Source organism: Trichosurus vulpecula, chromosome 4 (genome assembly GCF_011100635.1).
Source record: "Trichosurus vulpecula isolate mTriVul1 chromosome 4, mTriVul1.pri, whole genome shotgun sequence".
NCBI lineage: Eukaryota > Metazoa > Chordata > Mammalia > Diprotodontia > Phalangeridae > Trichosurus > Trichosurus vulpecula.
The window spans coordinates 193253473-193266241 of NC_050576.1; the positions used below are offsets into that span (position 1 = coordinate 193253473).

General features: G+C 41.1%; 1 protein-coding gene across 1 annotated transcript in view; it reads right to left on the reverse strand.

Annotated features, from left to right (window-relative positions):
- NSF (N-ethylmaleimide sensitive factor, vesicle fusing ATPase) overlaps positions 1-6449 on the reverse strand; it is a 191256-nt gene extending 184807 nt beyond the window's left edge. The window contains 3 exon segments of the mRNA XM_036755634.1: positions 6042-6135; positions 6137-6239; positions 6323-6449. Coding sequence (XP_036611529.1) covers positions 6042-6135; positions 6137-6239; positions 6323-6449 — 324 coding nt within the window.
- Positions 6450-12769: the final 6320 nt, after the last annotated feature.

Here is a 12769-nt window from a genome sequence, read left to right on the forward strand (position 1 = left end):
AATTGAGAACAGGATAATAGTAGGTTTAAAGAGATTAGAAAGCAAAATTATTTTAAAAAGTAAGCTTCTGACAATAAAAAAAAACATCCACAAACCTGGCTGAAATAACAAGTCCCAAATTCAGAAGAAATACAAATGGGATGAAAGCTATCTCCAGTTTGGATTTATTTCTACTGATCCTGATGAACAAAGATGTTTCCCATTAAAAAAAAAGTTTCATGGTTCCAGTAAAACTAGAAAGTTATTTGTAAATAAAACTCAGCAAATTTAAAAATAAAAATATAAGTTTAGAACAGAAAATAAGCCAGTGTCTTCTGGGAATGTAAACAATTCCACAAGAAACTGATTTATAAAAGTAAAGGAAAATAATAATTGTTTGAAAGCATCTTACATAGAGAAAATATCACATTCAAAACTGTTCCAGATTACAAAGAATTTATTAAGAGCAAACATTTACATCCGTTTCACTTAGCAAACTACTTAGTAATATTGTTAAAATTAGAATAAAACTGTTCTGAAAACATAAGGCATTTTAAAAGATACTGTTGAAAGGGCCCCACAATTGTTATCCTAAAAAAGCCTGTTGGTTCCAGAGGATCTGTGATTTCAATGTGATTGAGAACTCCTAGGTGAGAAAATTCCTTCTGACAATGATGACAAAATACACATACACAGAGACAGACAGACAGACACACACACACAAATACATATGTGTATATAATAAATCAGTAAACATTTATCAAGCACTTACATCGTACCAGGCACTGTGCTAAGCACTGGGGATAGAAAAAAAAACAAAAGACAGCCCCTACTTTCAAGGAGCTTACAATCTAATAGGGGAGACAACATGTATACAAATATAAACAAAGCAAGCCTATATACAAGATAAATAGGAAATAATTAACAGAAGGAAGGCACTAGAATTTAGGAGGAGTTGGGGAAGGCTTCCAGCAGAAGATGGGGTTTTAGCTGGGACTTAAAGGAAGCCGGGGAAGTTAGCAGAAGGCAAAGCTGAGGAATATAGATGGATATGTCTAGTTGGATTAGGTGTATCCATATATGCAGATATAAATACATATTTAGATTTAGATAAAGCCAATTCTTGAATAACGTAAGTGGAAAGTGCACACCCTCCTTCTCCCCTGGCAAAGCTCTGTTTGGCCCTGTCACCTTCAGTGCCTGGGGCTCCAGGAGCCTGAGTGGGAGGGGAGGACATCCATAGAAAGACCCCTATTGCAGGGCTGCAATGGTATTGCTTCTGCTACTGCAGGCTGCCAGGTAGTCAAACTTGGGCAATATGAATTTATGTAAAACAAGAACTGTCTTGTACCTCTATCCCTATATAAATACACACATTTATGTACAGCATTTTAAGATTTGCAAAGATGTACTCCTGTATCATTTCATTTGAGCTTAATAACAACTCTGAGAGGTAAGTATTCCTACTATTATCCTCTCTTTTACAGATGAAGAAACTGAAGTGGACAAGCTAAATGACAGAGTTATTAACTATCTGAGGCAGAATTTGAACTCTGGTCTTCATGACACCAAGATCAGAAGTCTGTCTACTCTGTCACCTAGCTGCCTCTTTGCAACTTCCCCTCCTAGAATTGCTTCTGAGTTTCTGGACTTTGCCATGATGTCTCAAGAGCTGAAATCTCATGCTAAAATCTCCCTCAGTTCCTGGAACCTCCTCATCCCAGAACATCTGTCTTCCCCTGTAACCTCACTCAGAAATATCCCTGTGCTTGTATTTGCATCCCCAGCACTGAACACAATGCCTGGCACACAGTAAGTACTTAATAAATATATGTTGCCTTTAAAGAAGGTTAAGTCACATGCCTGGAGCCATACAATCACTATGTATTAGAGGAAAGGCTTGAACCCAGAACTTCTTGGTTTCAAGGCCAGCTCACTATCCATTATTTCCCAAGTTCCCCTCATGGTAACCCCACAATGTTAATGAACTATATAGTACTAAGAGGGGTTCTCTGTCCAGGTATAAGGAGCACAGAAGGAAAGCGAACATGAATTTTCTTTATTCTCTTTTCCGAGTGCAGCAGCCAGACAAAATGATGAAATACGTGGACCCTGGCTTTTCCCTACTCCCCCTTCTCTGCATTCCTCTTAGTTATCAATCCTAAACCCTCCAAGGAAGCGCTCAAAATTGGTCTACTCTACAAAGTGCTCATTAGCCCTGAATCATCACATCTCTGCCCCCTCCCCATCAAAATTCCCATTCTCTCAGGGGAGAGCTGGGCACAAAGAAAAAAGGATCCAATGTAAAGAGATCAACACTAATACATAAATGATCCCATAACACTCAATTTAGATTTTTAAAAGAGGATTCAGGAATAAATTAAATGAATTTCTAAAGTATCTGCTGGCCATGTCTAGAAATCAGTCATAGAGAGATGACTTTGAAAACAGGAAGACCTGGGTTCAAGTCCTGCCTCTGACATATACTGGCTATGTCACCCTGGGCAAGTCACTTGAACACTAAATCGCTGCATACAACCTTCTGAAGAGCAGGTGCAAGTCTATATTGTTAAAGGGAATTTCCTAGCAAGAAAGAAATTACAGGCTTAGTCCCTATCTCTAACCCTTCTAAGAGATTCATGCATTTTCATAACACTTCCTGAGACAATAGCAGCAGGGGCTTCAAATTTAAAGCAAGTGGGGAACAGAGGCAGCATAAATGTGCACATGGATCATCTATATATTAGATGTCTGTAAACAAGAGAATAGGGAAACTACATTTTTTCTGTTACTTTCATTTATCTTTCCAGTTTTTTCCTATATATAGTGAAATCATTCTATTACAAATTCATTAGCAAAAATGAATGTCATTTTAAATATTCTTTTACAAGTAAATTTTTCTTGCTCCTCAGATTCTGGCTATTTCTTGATCTATAATAAATATTTCAGGTTATTTTATTTTCTTGCAAATTTCCCGTTTAATTAAGAATAGATAAGATGATTTTATCTATAAAAGGACAAAGCTAAGTTATCTTTATAACCAACCCTATGCAAGGTATTCTATTGTAGGCCTGATATAAAATATACAAAGAATTTCAAATGGTTTTAAGGAGTCATACACTGAATATAAATACTATTCTCACAAACCTTGTTTGTTTCAACACAAGAAAAAAGTAGAAAGATAAAAACGATTATGGGCATAGGATAAGCCTCTGAATCTAAGCAAGGTACAAATCTTTGAGAAATCATGAAAGAAAGAGAGAAGCCACAAGACTGGACACAGGCAAATGCCACAATTTAAAAAAAAAAATTAGATTCTAGAACCTAGACATCATTCCCTAGCAAAATTCCAAATAGCTTATCAAGCAAATGTTTCTGGAAGAGGTCAGTGAGCTAGCATTTATTAAGTACCTACTATGTGCCAGGCACTGGGTACTAAGCATTGGGGATGTTAAAAAAAAAAAAGGCAAAAAGCAGTCCATTTTCTCAAGGAGCTCCCAGTCTAATGGGGGAGGCCATACATAAACAACTATGTATGAACAAGACATATACTGGATAAACTGAGGATACTCAGAGGGAAGGCACTAAGATTGAGGAGGACTGGGAAAGATTTCTTACAGAAGATAGGACTTCAGCTAAGATTTGAAGGAAGCCAGAGAAAATAAAAGAAGTGTGTTCCAGGCAAGGGACGGGGTGGGGGGGGGGTTGGGGGGCAGAGGGCAGCCAGATCAGAGTTGGGAAATAGGGTGTTTTGTTCAAGGAACAGCAAAGAGGCCAGGTCCACTAGATTCAAGAACAACTAGTATCAAACCAATCTTGCATCTTTTTAAATAGGTTTGTTTACTAGACAAGTAAATCAGGAATGTACCATAAACAGATTTTTTAAAATTTCAGTAAAATATTTCATGGGATCATGAATTTAGACCTGTAATGGCCCTGAGGTCATCTAACCTAACCTCTTCATTTTATAGTTGAGGAAACTGAGGCCCAGAAAGGTTAGGTGACTTGTCCAAGGTCATACAAGTAACCAGGACTCTTTCCACTTAACCACATGATATCTCTCAGAATAAAATGAAGAAATGTGAGCTGGTTCATAGCTCGTAAAATCAACATATTCAAAGAATGCTGACTAATGGCAACATTGTCACCAATGAAGTAGATAAAAATAAAAGACGTGCTTAACAAATCTGTGGACAACACTGGGAGGGAAGCTAAAATGCCATACCTCCGAATCAAAATTTAAAAATAACAGAACTGAACTAACGTTTTATCAGATTTAATGGGTATACTACTGATCACAGGGACCATGTATTTTTTCTTCTTTGTCTCTTCCATAGGGCTAAATTTTTTGATCAAATGTAAAATCCCGCACAAACTCAGATTTCGAAAAATTTGGCTTAACAGTAGTTCATGTGAAAAAAGACCAAAGGGTTTTAGTTCAGCAGGGACACAATGTGAGCTAACATGTGACATAACCATAAAAATACCTAATGCAAAACAGAGTGCAGTATTAAGATATAATGCCCAGTTTAAGGGCGATAACAATCCCACTGTACTCTGCACCGATGACACCACATCCAGGGTCTTGTGCTCAGTATCACAGCCATACACCTGAAGGACAATGACAAAATGGAAATGACACGCAGAAGAATAACCAGGTTTATGAAATATTTAGGAATCCCGTCAATGAGAAAGGTTTGAAATAAGTGGTGATGTTTGGGGTCTATAAGAAAAAACTTAAGGAGACATGGTCATTTTCTTATAAATGTTTGACGAACTATGATGTGGAAAAGGGATTAAGATTTGTTCTGTGAGACTCCAAAGGACAGAAGTAAGGCAAAGGGGTCAAAGCTACAACCACGCAGGTTGCTAATTTTCAGATTAATATAAATTAGAACTTCCTAACAAAATCTGAAATGATCAACGATGAATGGCAGAGGCTACTTTGTTGCCTAATGAGTTTCCCCTTCATTGGCAGTGTTTCACTAGCGCCTGGATCTAATAGATCGTAGAGGGATTACTGCATAAGCACAGGAAGTCTACGTGACCTCTACGGAGCCTTCCAATTCGAAGATTCTATGATTCTGTAATTATCGGGTGAGGAACATGCATATGCACACAGGTACATTCTAGTCATTAGTATATAATCCATTCAAATATCTTAGTAAAAGTAGCAACTCAGAAAAGCATCTTTAAGCCCCTAATGACGAAGTTAATATTACCCAGGTTTGCAGCAGGTGCAGTCTCTAAACAAGATGCAGCCCATCCCCTCTGGGTTCTTTTAACAGACTGCATACTGCAGTACAGCCACTCAGCACATAACTCAGCCCCATTCTCACCCAACCGTTCCCATACTACTCTGAGATGGACTAAAGGAGGAAGTAAGAAGAAAAAGCCCTGATCCATTGAATTGCACTAATGCATCCTGAGCAGCTGTCATTAATTAAAAATAAAACAAAACAACCCCTCCCCCAAACCCAGTTAAGTAAGATTCTGTACGAGCATCTTTCCGCCCAGTTATGACAGTGACAGGTCACCCCCACATAACCACGGTTTTAATACTGAGTCATTCTATCTTTACCACCACCCCCTTTCAAGAGCCGGCCGCCTTTCTCCGTGCCCCACCTCACTCTCACACACACTCTGGCTCACACCGGCCCGTGCAGGATGCAGAAGAGCCGGCCCTGGGGCTGGGCAGCTCAGCGGGCTAGACGGGGGAAAGCAGGGGCTGGTCAGGCAGCCCAGCACCGGCCAAGTGCCCGGCGTGCAAGGAAGAGGGCTGCTGGACCACGGAGCACAGAGTGGGGGGAGGGGGTAGAGCAGAGGTTCCGCTGTCTCGTACCCCCCGAGGGGCTCCAACCCCTTCCTCCCCACAATCGCTCCTCCAGCCCACGCTCCCTTCCCTACTCCACCGCCCGGCTTTCCCTGGAGCCACCTCCTCCCCATCCCCTCTCCGTTCCTACCCGACCTCTGCCCCCAGGAACGCCTAGCCTTACAGAGAGGGGGAGGTACCGGGAGCCCAGAGTTCGCCTCGACTCCCCCGCTCCCGGACCCTCACTCACCCGGCCCGCCATCTTAACCGACAAGTACGGCACCCCAGCTGCACCTTCGCCCGCTACTAAGCACGCCCCCGCCGCGCAGCCGCAGAGCCGCAGAAGCGCGGGCGCGCACCCTGGCCCGTCGCCTCCGGCGCTCTCCCCTCCGCAGCAGCGCCGAGACCCGAGGAGCGGGAGCGCGCGCCGCCGCAGCTCGGGCGCGCGCTCACTGTGCCACGCGAGCGCCCCTCCCGAGCGTGGAGAGCTTCTGGTAAGCGCCGCGACTTCCCAGCTCTCCCTCCCCCCACCTCCGCGCTGGCTGCAGCTGGGAAAATGCGCTGCTGCGGGAGAGCCCGTGAAGCGGGAGGAGGAGGAGCTTCGTGTCGCCATTTTGAATCGAGACTGGAAGCTCCCTGCAGTGTCCCGTGGCAACATCTCTCCCCTTTATACCAGGCAGGTCCTTGTACCTCCCATTTTATGTCACTCCTCTATCATCTTGACAGAGTACTGCAGAGATGGAAGGATATCCAAATCATAACTCCCAGATAGCTTTCTGCCTCAAAATTTGCAGTAATGCATTGGATTGCTAGTGGGGGTATGCTCGTAAATGTTTAACAACCGGCTTTCTTTTTTAAAAAAGTATCCAAGATACACCTTAAAGTTTAGTCTGCATTATTAACATTTTCTTCGTCACTTTCTTAAATCTAGACAATCATCAAAACAACAAATCAAGCCCTGATTTGTTGCCAGAGCCCCTTTAATTGTCTCCAGCACACTCGCTGTGCTGTTGACCTCCATAGTCCCTGTTTAACTTTCCTGGTATTATCAGGGAGTAGGGAGCTGGCCAGGAAGACCAGAGCTCCAAGTCCTGGCCCTAACAAACACCCAGGGGACGTTCAGCTTATAAATTAGAGATGGTGCCCACCTGCATTTGTAGACAGAATTTCCTCATGTAGTAGCGTCCTCCACCAATGAAGTCACAGGTGTAGTCTGTGTCCCTAGCCCTTTCTGTCACGGCTGTAGTCAAGTCACAGCAACAAGCATTAAGTGCCTGCCACGTGCCAGGCACCAGGCAAAGTGCTGGGGCTACAAGAAAGGCCAGAACAGGCCCTGATCTCGGGGAGTTCTTTGCTGCAGTTGTCACTTCTAAAGATCCCTGATTTCATCCCGTGCTCACTTCATCCACACCTAAGTGGCTGTCCCTTAAAAGCTGCTGAAGCTAAGAACAAATTGTCCCTTGGTGGCCATCTTCCTGGTGATGAACCAGGCACTAGGTTGGCCCAAAGGCTACAGACAACTATGTGCTGGCCTTACTCAGAGCCTCATCTCCAGAGTTGCTACTCATCTCTCTTTCCTCAATTTATGTTTTTAACTAAGCCCTTTGTAGAATGTTAATTACCCCCTTTAAGGCAGGGACTGGTTCCCTTTGTCTTTGTATCCTCAGTGCCTTGCGGTATAGTAGGGGCTTAATAGATACTTTTTAAATTAATTTGAATTTCCATCATTATAGGACCTACTTTGCTCTCATTCACCCTCAGTGTCCTCATTGTAAAATAGAAATAAGAATATTTACATCATCTGTCTCTCCGGGTTGTTATATTTTGGTCCTTCATCGGATCCATGATTTGTCTCTGAGAAGTCCCTCCACCTGTGCAGATAGCAATTCATCCACACTTTCTCACTGAGTATGACTCTTGTCCATGTCCTCTCATAAATCCTTCACAAAGGATCCACCTGGCATGTCCATGACATTCCATTAGATTAAAGGGGCCATCTAGTGCAATACACATTTTACAAATGAGGAAACTGAGATCCAGAAAGGTGTAATGACTACCAAGGAAACACAGCTAAGTAGATGTCAAAGACAGGCTTTGAATCCAGATTTTTTTAATTCCAAAGAGCCAGTGTTCTTTCCATTGTGGATATCATGGCAATACTTAGGAGGAGGGAGGAGACCATTTGTTGTTATCCCTCAATTTTCCTACATGGCCAACTTACCTTTTCCACCCCAATCACACATTTTTTTAATGCTATTTTTTAGGTCCTTTTGTAGAAGTCATCATGGATAGCCACACTGCAGCCACCTAACTCCCACCACATGCCTCTCTATTGCCTTTCAGGCCACCACGATCGTGGCGTTCCACGATTGTAGCTACAGAGCATTTCCAGCAAGATAATTGTTATTTAAAAGCTGGGACTTTGTTCCAGGGAATAAATGGAATTATTGGAAGAGCTACACAATTCCCCAAATACAATCCAGCCACCCTTATCCTACCACTCAGAATCAGCGTCCAACTGCAGTGCTCGTCCAAGATACACTAATTCAGTGAGCTGCCAGTCCCACTCTATATCATAATCTAGGCAATATATCTTCTTCATTTCACCGGGTTTTTCCCGTGTGAATTACAAGGCTGACCTTTTTTGAGTGGTTGCCAATCTCATCGAGGAATATTAATCTGAGGCATAATGAAACCAGCACAATGATGGCTGTAAACAGCACTCAAATGAGATAGCGTACATAATGCATTACAAAGCTTTCTCTCTAAATATATATGTCAACTATTATTGATAATTACTATATATTATGCTTATCTATCAGTACTTCAAAAGATCCATGATTGCATTTCTTCCCTGAGGCATACGACAAACTCCCCGCATCTTAACCTCCCTATTTAAATTCTCTCAATCAATCAAGCAACAAACATTTATTAGATGCCTATTATATGCCAGACGCTGTACTAAAAATCCGGGATATAAAAAGAGGCAAAAGACAGTGGTGTTTACAATCTAATGAGGTGACTACGTAAAAATAGTTTATATTTATGCTATATGTGTCTCTTCCATTAGGTTGTGAGCTCATTTTATATAGGGATTGTTTCATTGTTTATACTTGTATCCTGGTACCTGACACATAGTAGGCCCTTTATAGACACTGATTGATCGCTTGGAAGGAACTTTGGTTCTAGAATTGGTAGACTTGGGTTTCAATACTGGCTTTGTCATTTACTTGCTATGTCATAATGGGCAAATCATTTCCCTTCTCTAGGCCACAGTTTCCTCATCTGTAAAACGAGGATATTGGACTAGATGATCTTCAACGACCCTTCTAGCACCAATGATCCAACTCTCATACGCTGTTTAATGAGTTACTGTGGCCGGAAAAAGTTCATTTCCTAATCACTGACCTTCTGATGATGAGCCTACAAATGTGTGTGAACTCAGTGGAATATAAGGTCTTTGAAGACTAGGGCTATTTCAGTTTTTCCCCTTTTATCCTCAGCACCTAGCAAAGTGTTTTTGTACATAGTAGGTGCTTAATAAATGTTTAATTGAATTAAATTTTTAACCGAAAAGAGGAAAGATGATTTATTGCATAAATACTAGACTCACCTACAAAGAAAACAATCAGTCCTGAATGTGCATGGCACATAAATGTAAGCAAATTGATTTCAGGTAAGTAGACTTTGCATTAAAAGTAGAATGTCCATTGGAGGTCCATGGGTGTTACACATTGCATGTGTTTTCAAAATTTCTCAATGCATAGATCAGTTTGCTGATTTTTTTTTCCTCTCCAAAAAATATTGTGTCCTATGGAATGGCTCTCTGGGAGGGAGAGAAAGAGGAATACTTAGGATAATTATGATAATGTAAGAAACAGAAGATATTGATAACAATTTTTCTTTTTTAAAAAAGCACTTTGAAACCTGAAAAAAAAAAGTAGAATGTCCTTTTCCAGGAAGGATTGAAATGGTGGTAAGAGTCTTATATTATCCTAAGGTAGAGATGAGAGTTCTGGAACAGGTGGGAGGACTGGTATAGTCAAGAAAAAGATTGATATCTCTGGAGGCTACAGCCAGGTGTGGCCGGGGCTGGCATTCTGCATCTCTATTCCCCTCATCTTTGTAGCTTAGCGCAGTTGAGCTGTTTGGACCCTTGCTTCTTGTTTTTCCTGCTTCAGCCTGAGCTTCTTCCTCCAGATTATACAGTTTTCTCTACATCTAGTTTGTGTCTAGTCTACCTCACTCTTAATATTCAAAATAAAATGACCTAAGAAAGTCATTGAGAAGGGCCTGTCCCTTGCTTTTTGTATTACCTGAAGCGGGGCATTTCATCTCTCTACCCCCTATTTTTCTTATCTATAAAACAACATATGCTTAATTAGCTAAGTATGAAATACAGTCAGATCAGATGTAAATTGTCCATAAGTACAGATATAGATAATAATGTTAATAATAGTAACTAACACTCTATAATAATAATACAGCACTTTAAAGTTTGGAAAGGACTTTATGAACATGATCTCATTTTATTTCCACAACAGCCCTGGGAGGTAGGTACTATCAATCTTCATTTTACAGATGAGGAAACTGAGTCAAAAAGAGGCTAAATAATTTGCCCAGGGTCCATATAGCTCATAAGTATCTGAGATCAAATTTGAACTCTGGACTTCCTGACTCCAAGTCCAACATTTTATCCACTGAACCACAATTATATATGTGTGTGTATGTGTAATATACACATACACATACACACATACATATTATATATGCTATACATATATGATAATATAAATATTCATGCAAAAACAAATAGCTATGCCTATTTTTTAAATTTGTATTTCCTTATATGTGTACATCTTAGTTTCTTCCCCAGTAGAATGTAAGTTCCTTGAGGTCAGGGATGGCTTTTTTTTTTTGTATTCTCATCTCAAGCGCCTAGTACTGTGCCTGTAGGCAGATGATATTTTGAATGGAAGGGAAAGGGAAGGGACTATAGTAAATGATCTCTCTGGTTCCTCCCAGTCCCTATTAAGATTTTATGGTTCTACATTTCTTCCTCCCTGACCACGGTACTAAAGAAAAGACATTACATTTTTAATACAGCAGCAGAAGCTGCCCACACACAACAATGAGAAAGCTATGCTGCTGTTTAAAGTGAGCCTAAGAACAAGCATGAGACATTATCAAGATCTAAAGGGAAATTACTGGATCAAAGGAGTTCTGTGTATGAGTAAAAATGAAGCCCTTGTCATTAATTAGATATGCCTGAAATCATAATGTACTGTGGAAGGTATTTTAATGACTTTGCACAGCCAGATTTCTGGGATGCAGACTTCCTTTTACCAGCTGACAAAAGCCTAAGAAATCATCACCCGGCCCTCTTCTGAGCCCCACACGATGCGCTGCTGCTGTATCTCAAACATAATACAGCTATTTCCCAGTTATGAATATTGGGTTGGAATCAATTACCATATTTTACATAATATAACTTTGAATAATGTGAATTCACATACATGGGACTGCTTCAGACGATTCCTTATTCGTGCTAATTAGGAACTAGATGTCTATAAAAATGGGGATCTTATTATAGTTCCCCCTCAATCTACTATCCTCACTTCACTATTTCTGTTAGTGGCTCACCAGGACTCTCCTATTGGGTACCTTGGTATAATCTTTGACTCTTCCCTTTCTTCTAATATCTAATCAGTAAGTCCTATTACCTCCCACTGCCACCCCATAGTAAAGACCTTCACTATCATCTTCATGGATTATGTCATCTCTCATTTCTCATACCACTGCAAAACTCATCTTTCTTAGTATAGCATAATGGAAAGAACTCTAAAATCATAATCACAATACCTAGTCTCCTTCCAAACTTCCTTTCAACCTCTAGTTTGTGGGGAAGATTTTATGAATGGAATGCCTGTCTGGAATCTGCCAGAATTGGCTCTATACGTGATAGAAAAATTGGACAACTGAGCCAGGAAGAGCTACTCACCCAAAGTCTGTCTGTCTGTCTGTCTCCGTCTCTCTGTCTGTCTCCGTCTCTCTGTCTGTCTCTGTCTCTTTTTCTCTCTCTGTTTCTGTCTCTCTCTCTCTGTCTCTCTCTCTCTCTCTCTCACACACACACACACACACACACACACACACACACACGCACACACACACACACAGTGTGGGACTACACCAGCTCTCCGTGGACTTCCTGATGGAGGAGATTCCCTTTCCTTCATTCTTTCTAGCAGCTACATCAGGTACACAGGTACACATACATGCCAGTGAGAACATGTGCTTTCCTAGATGAACCTACGACTGGACCTCAAATCCATAGCTGCCTCTTCTGCTTTGTGTTTCTTTCCCTAAGAAGGGATAGAAAGGCCATTTGAAGACGATAAGAGTTGAACTTGCAGGAGAAGCACATGGAGAATGTCCTGTTTTTGGATAGGTAAGCCTGAGAAGAGAGTTCCTGGACCAATTTCTGGCTGCTTCTTCTCCCAGATTGTAGGTGGCTTTAGAGGCTAGGCTGAAAGCATTTGTATTTTATCCTAAAGGCAATACAGAGCCCCTCGAGATTTTTGAGGAGGGGTTTGTTGTTAGATATGTCTTAGGAACACTAATTTGTCTGCTATATGGAGGATGGACTGGGGAGTAGACAGAATGGAAGCAAAGAAACTGATCAGAAGGTTACAATGAGAGCCTGGGTAAGGATCTCTGAGGAACAAAAACAGTGGCATAAGTGTGTCCACATTGCATTTGGTTGCATGCCCAGGGAATCTTATTTTATGTTAAAGTTGGACATTTATTGAATCCTCAATCGTAAAGGGCAGTATTTTTATAACTCAAACTAAAGAAACTAAAATGTAAATTTAATTTAAAAAATTAACAATTAAACTATACTAAAATCAGTGAGGCCCCACATATTGTGAGGGCTGTCCCCCACATGTACCGAGAAGGTGTCATCATGTGGCTTGAAGG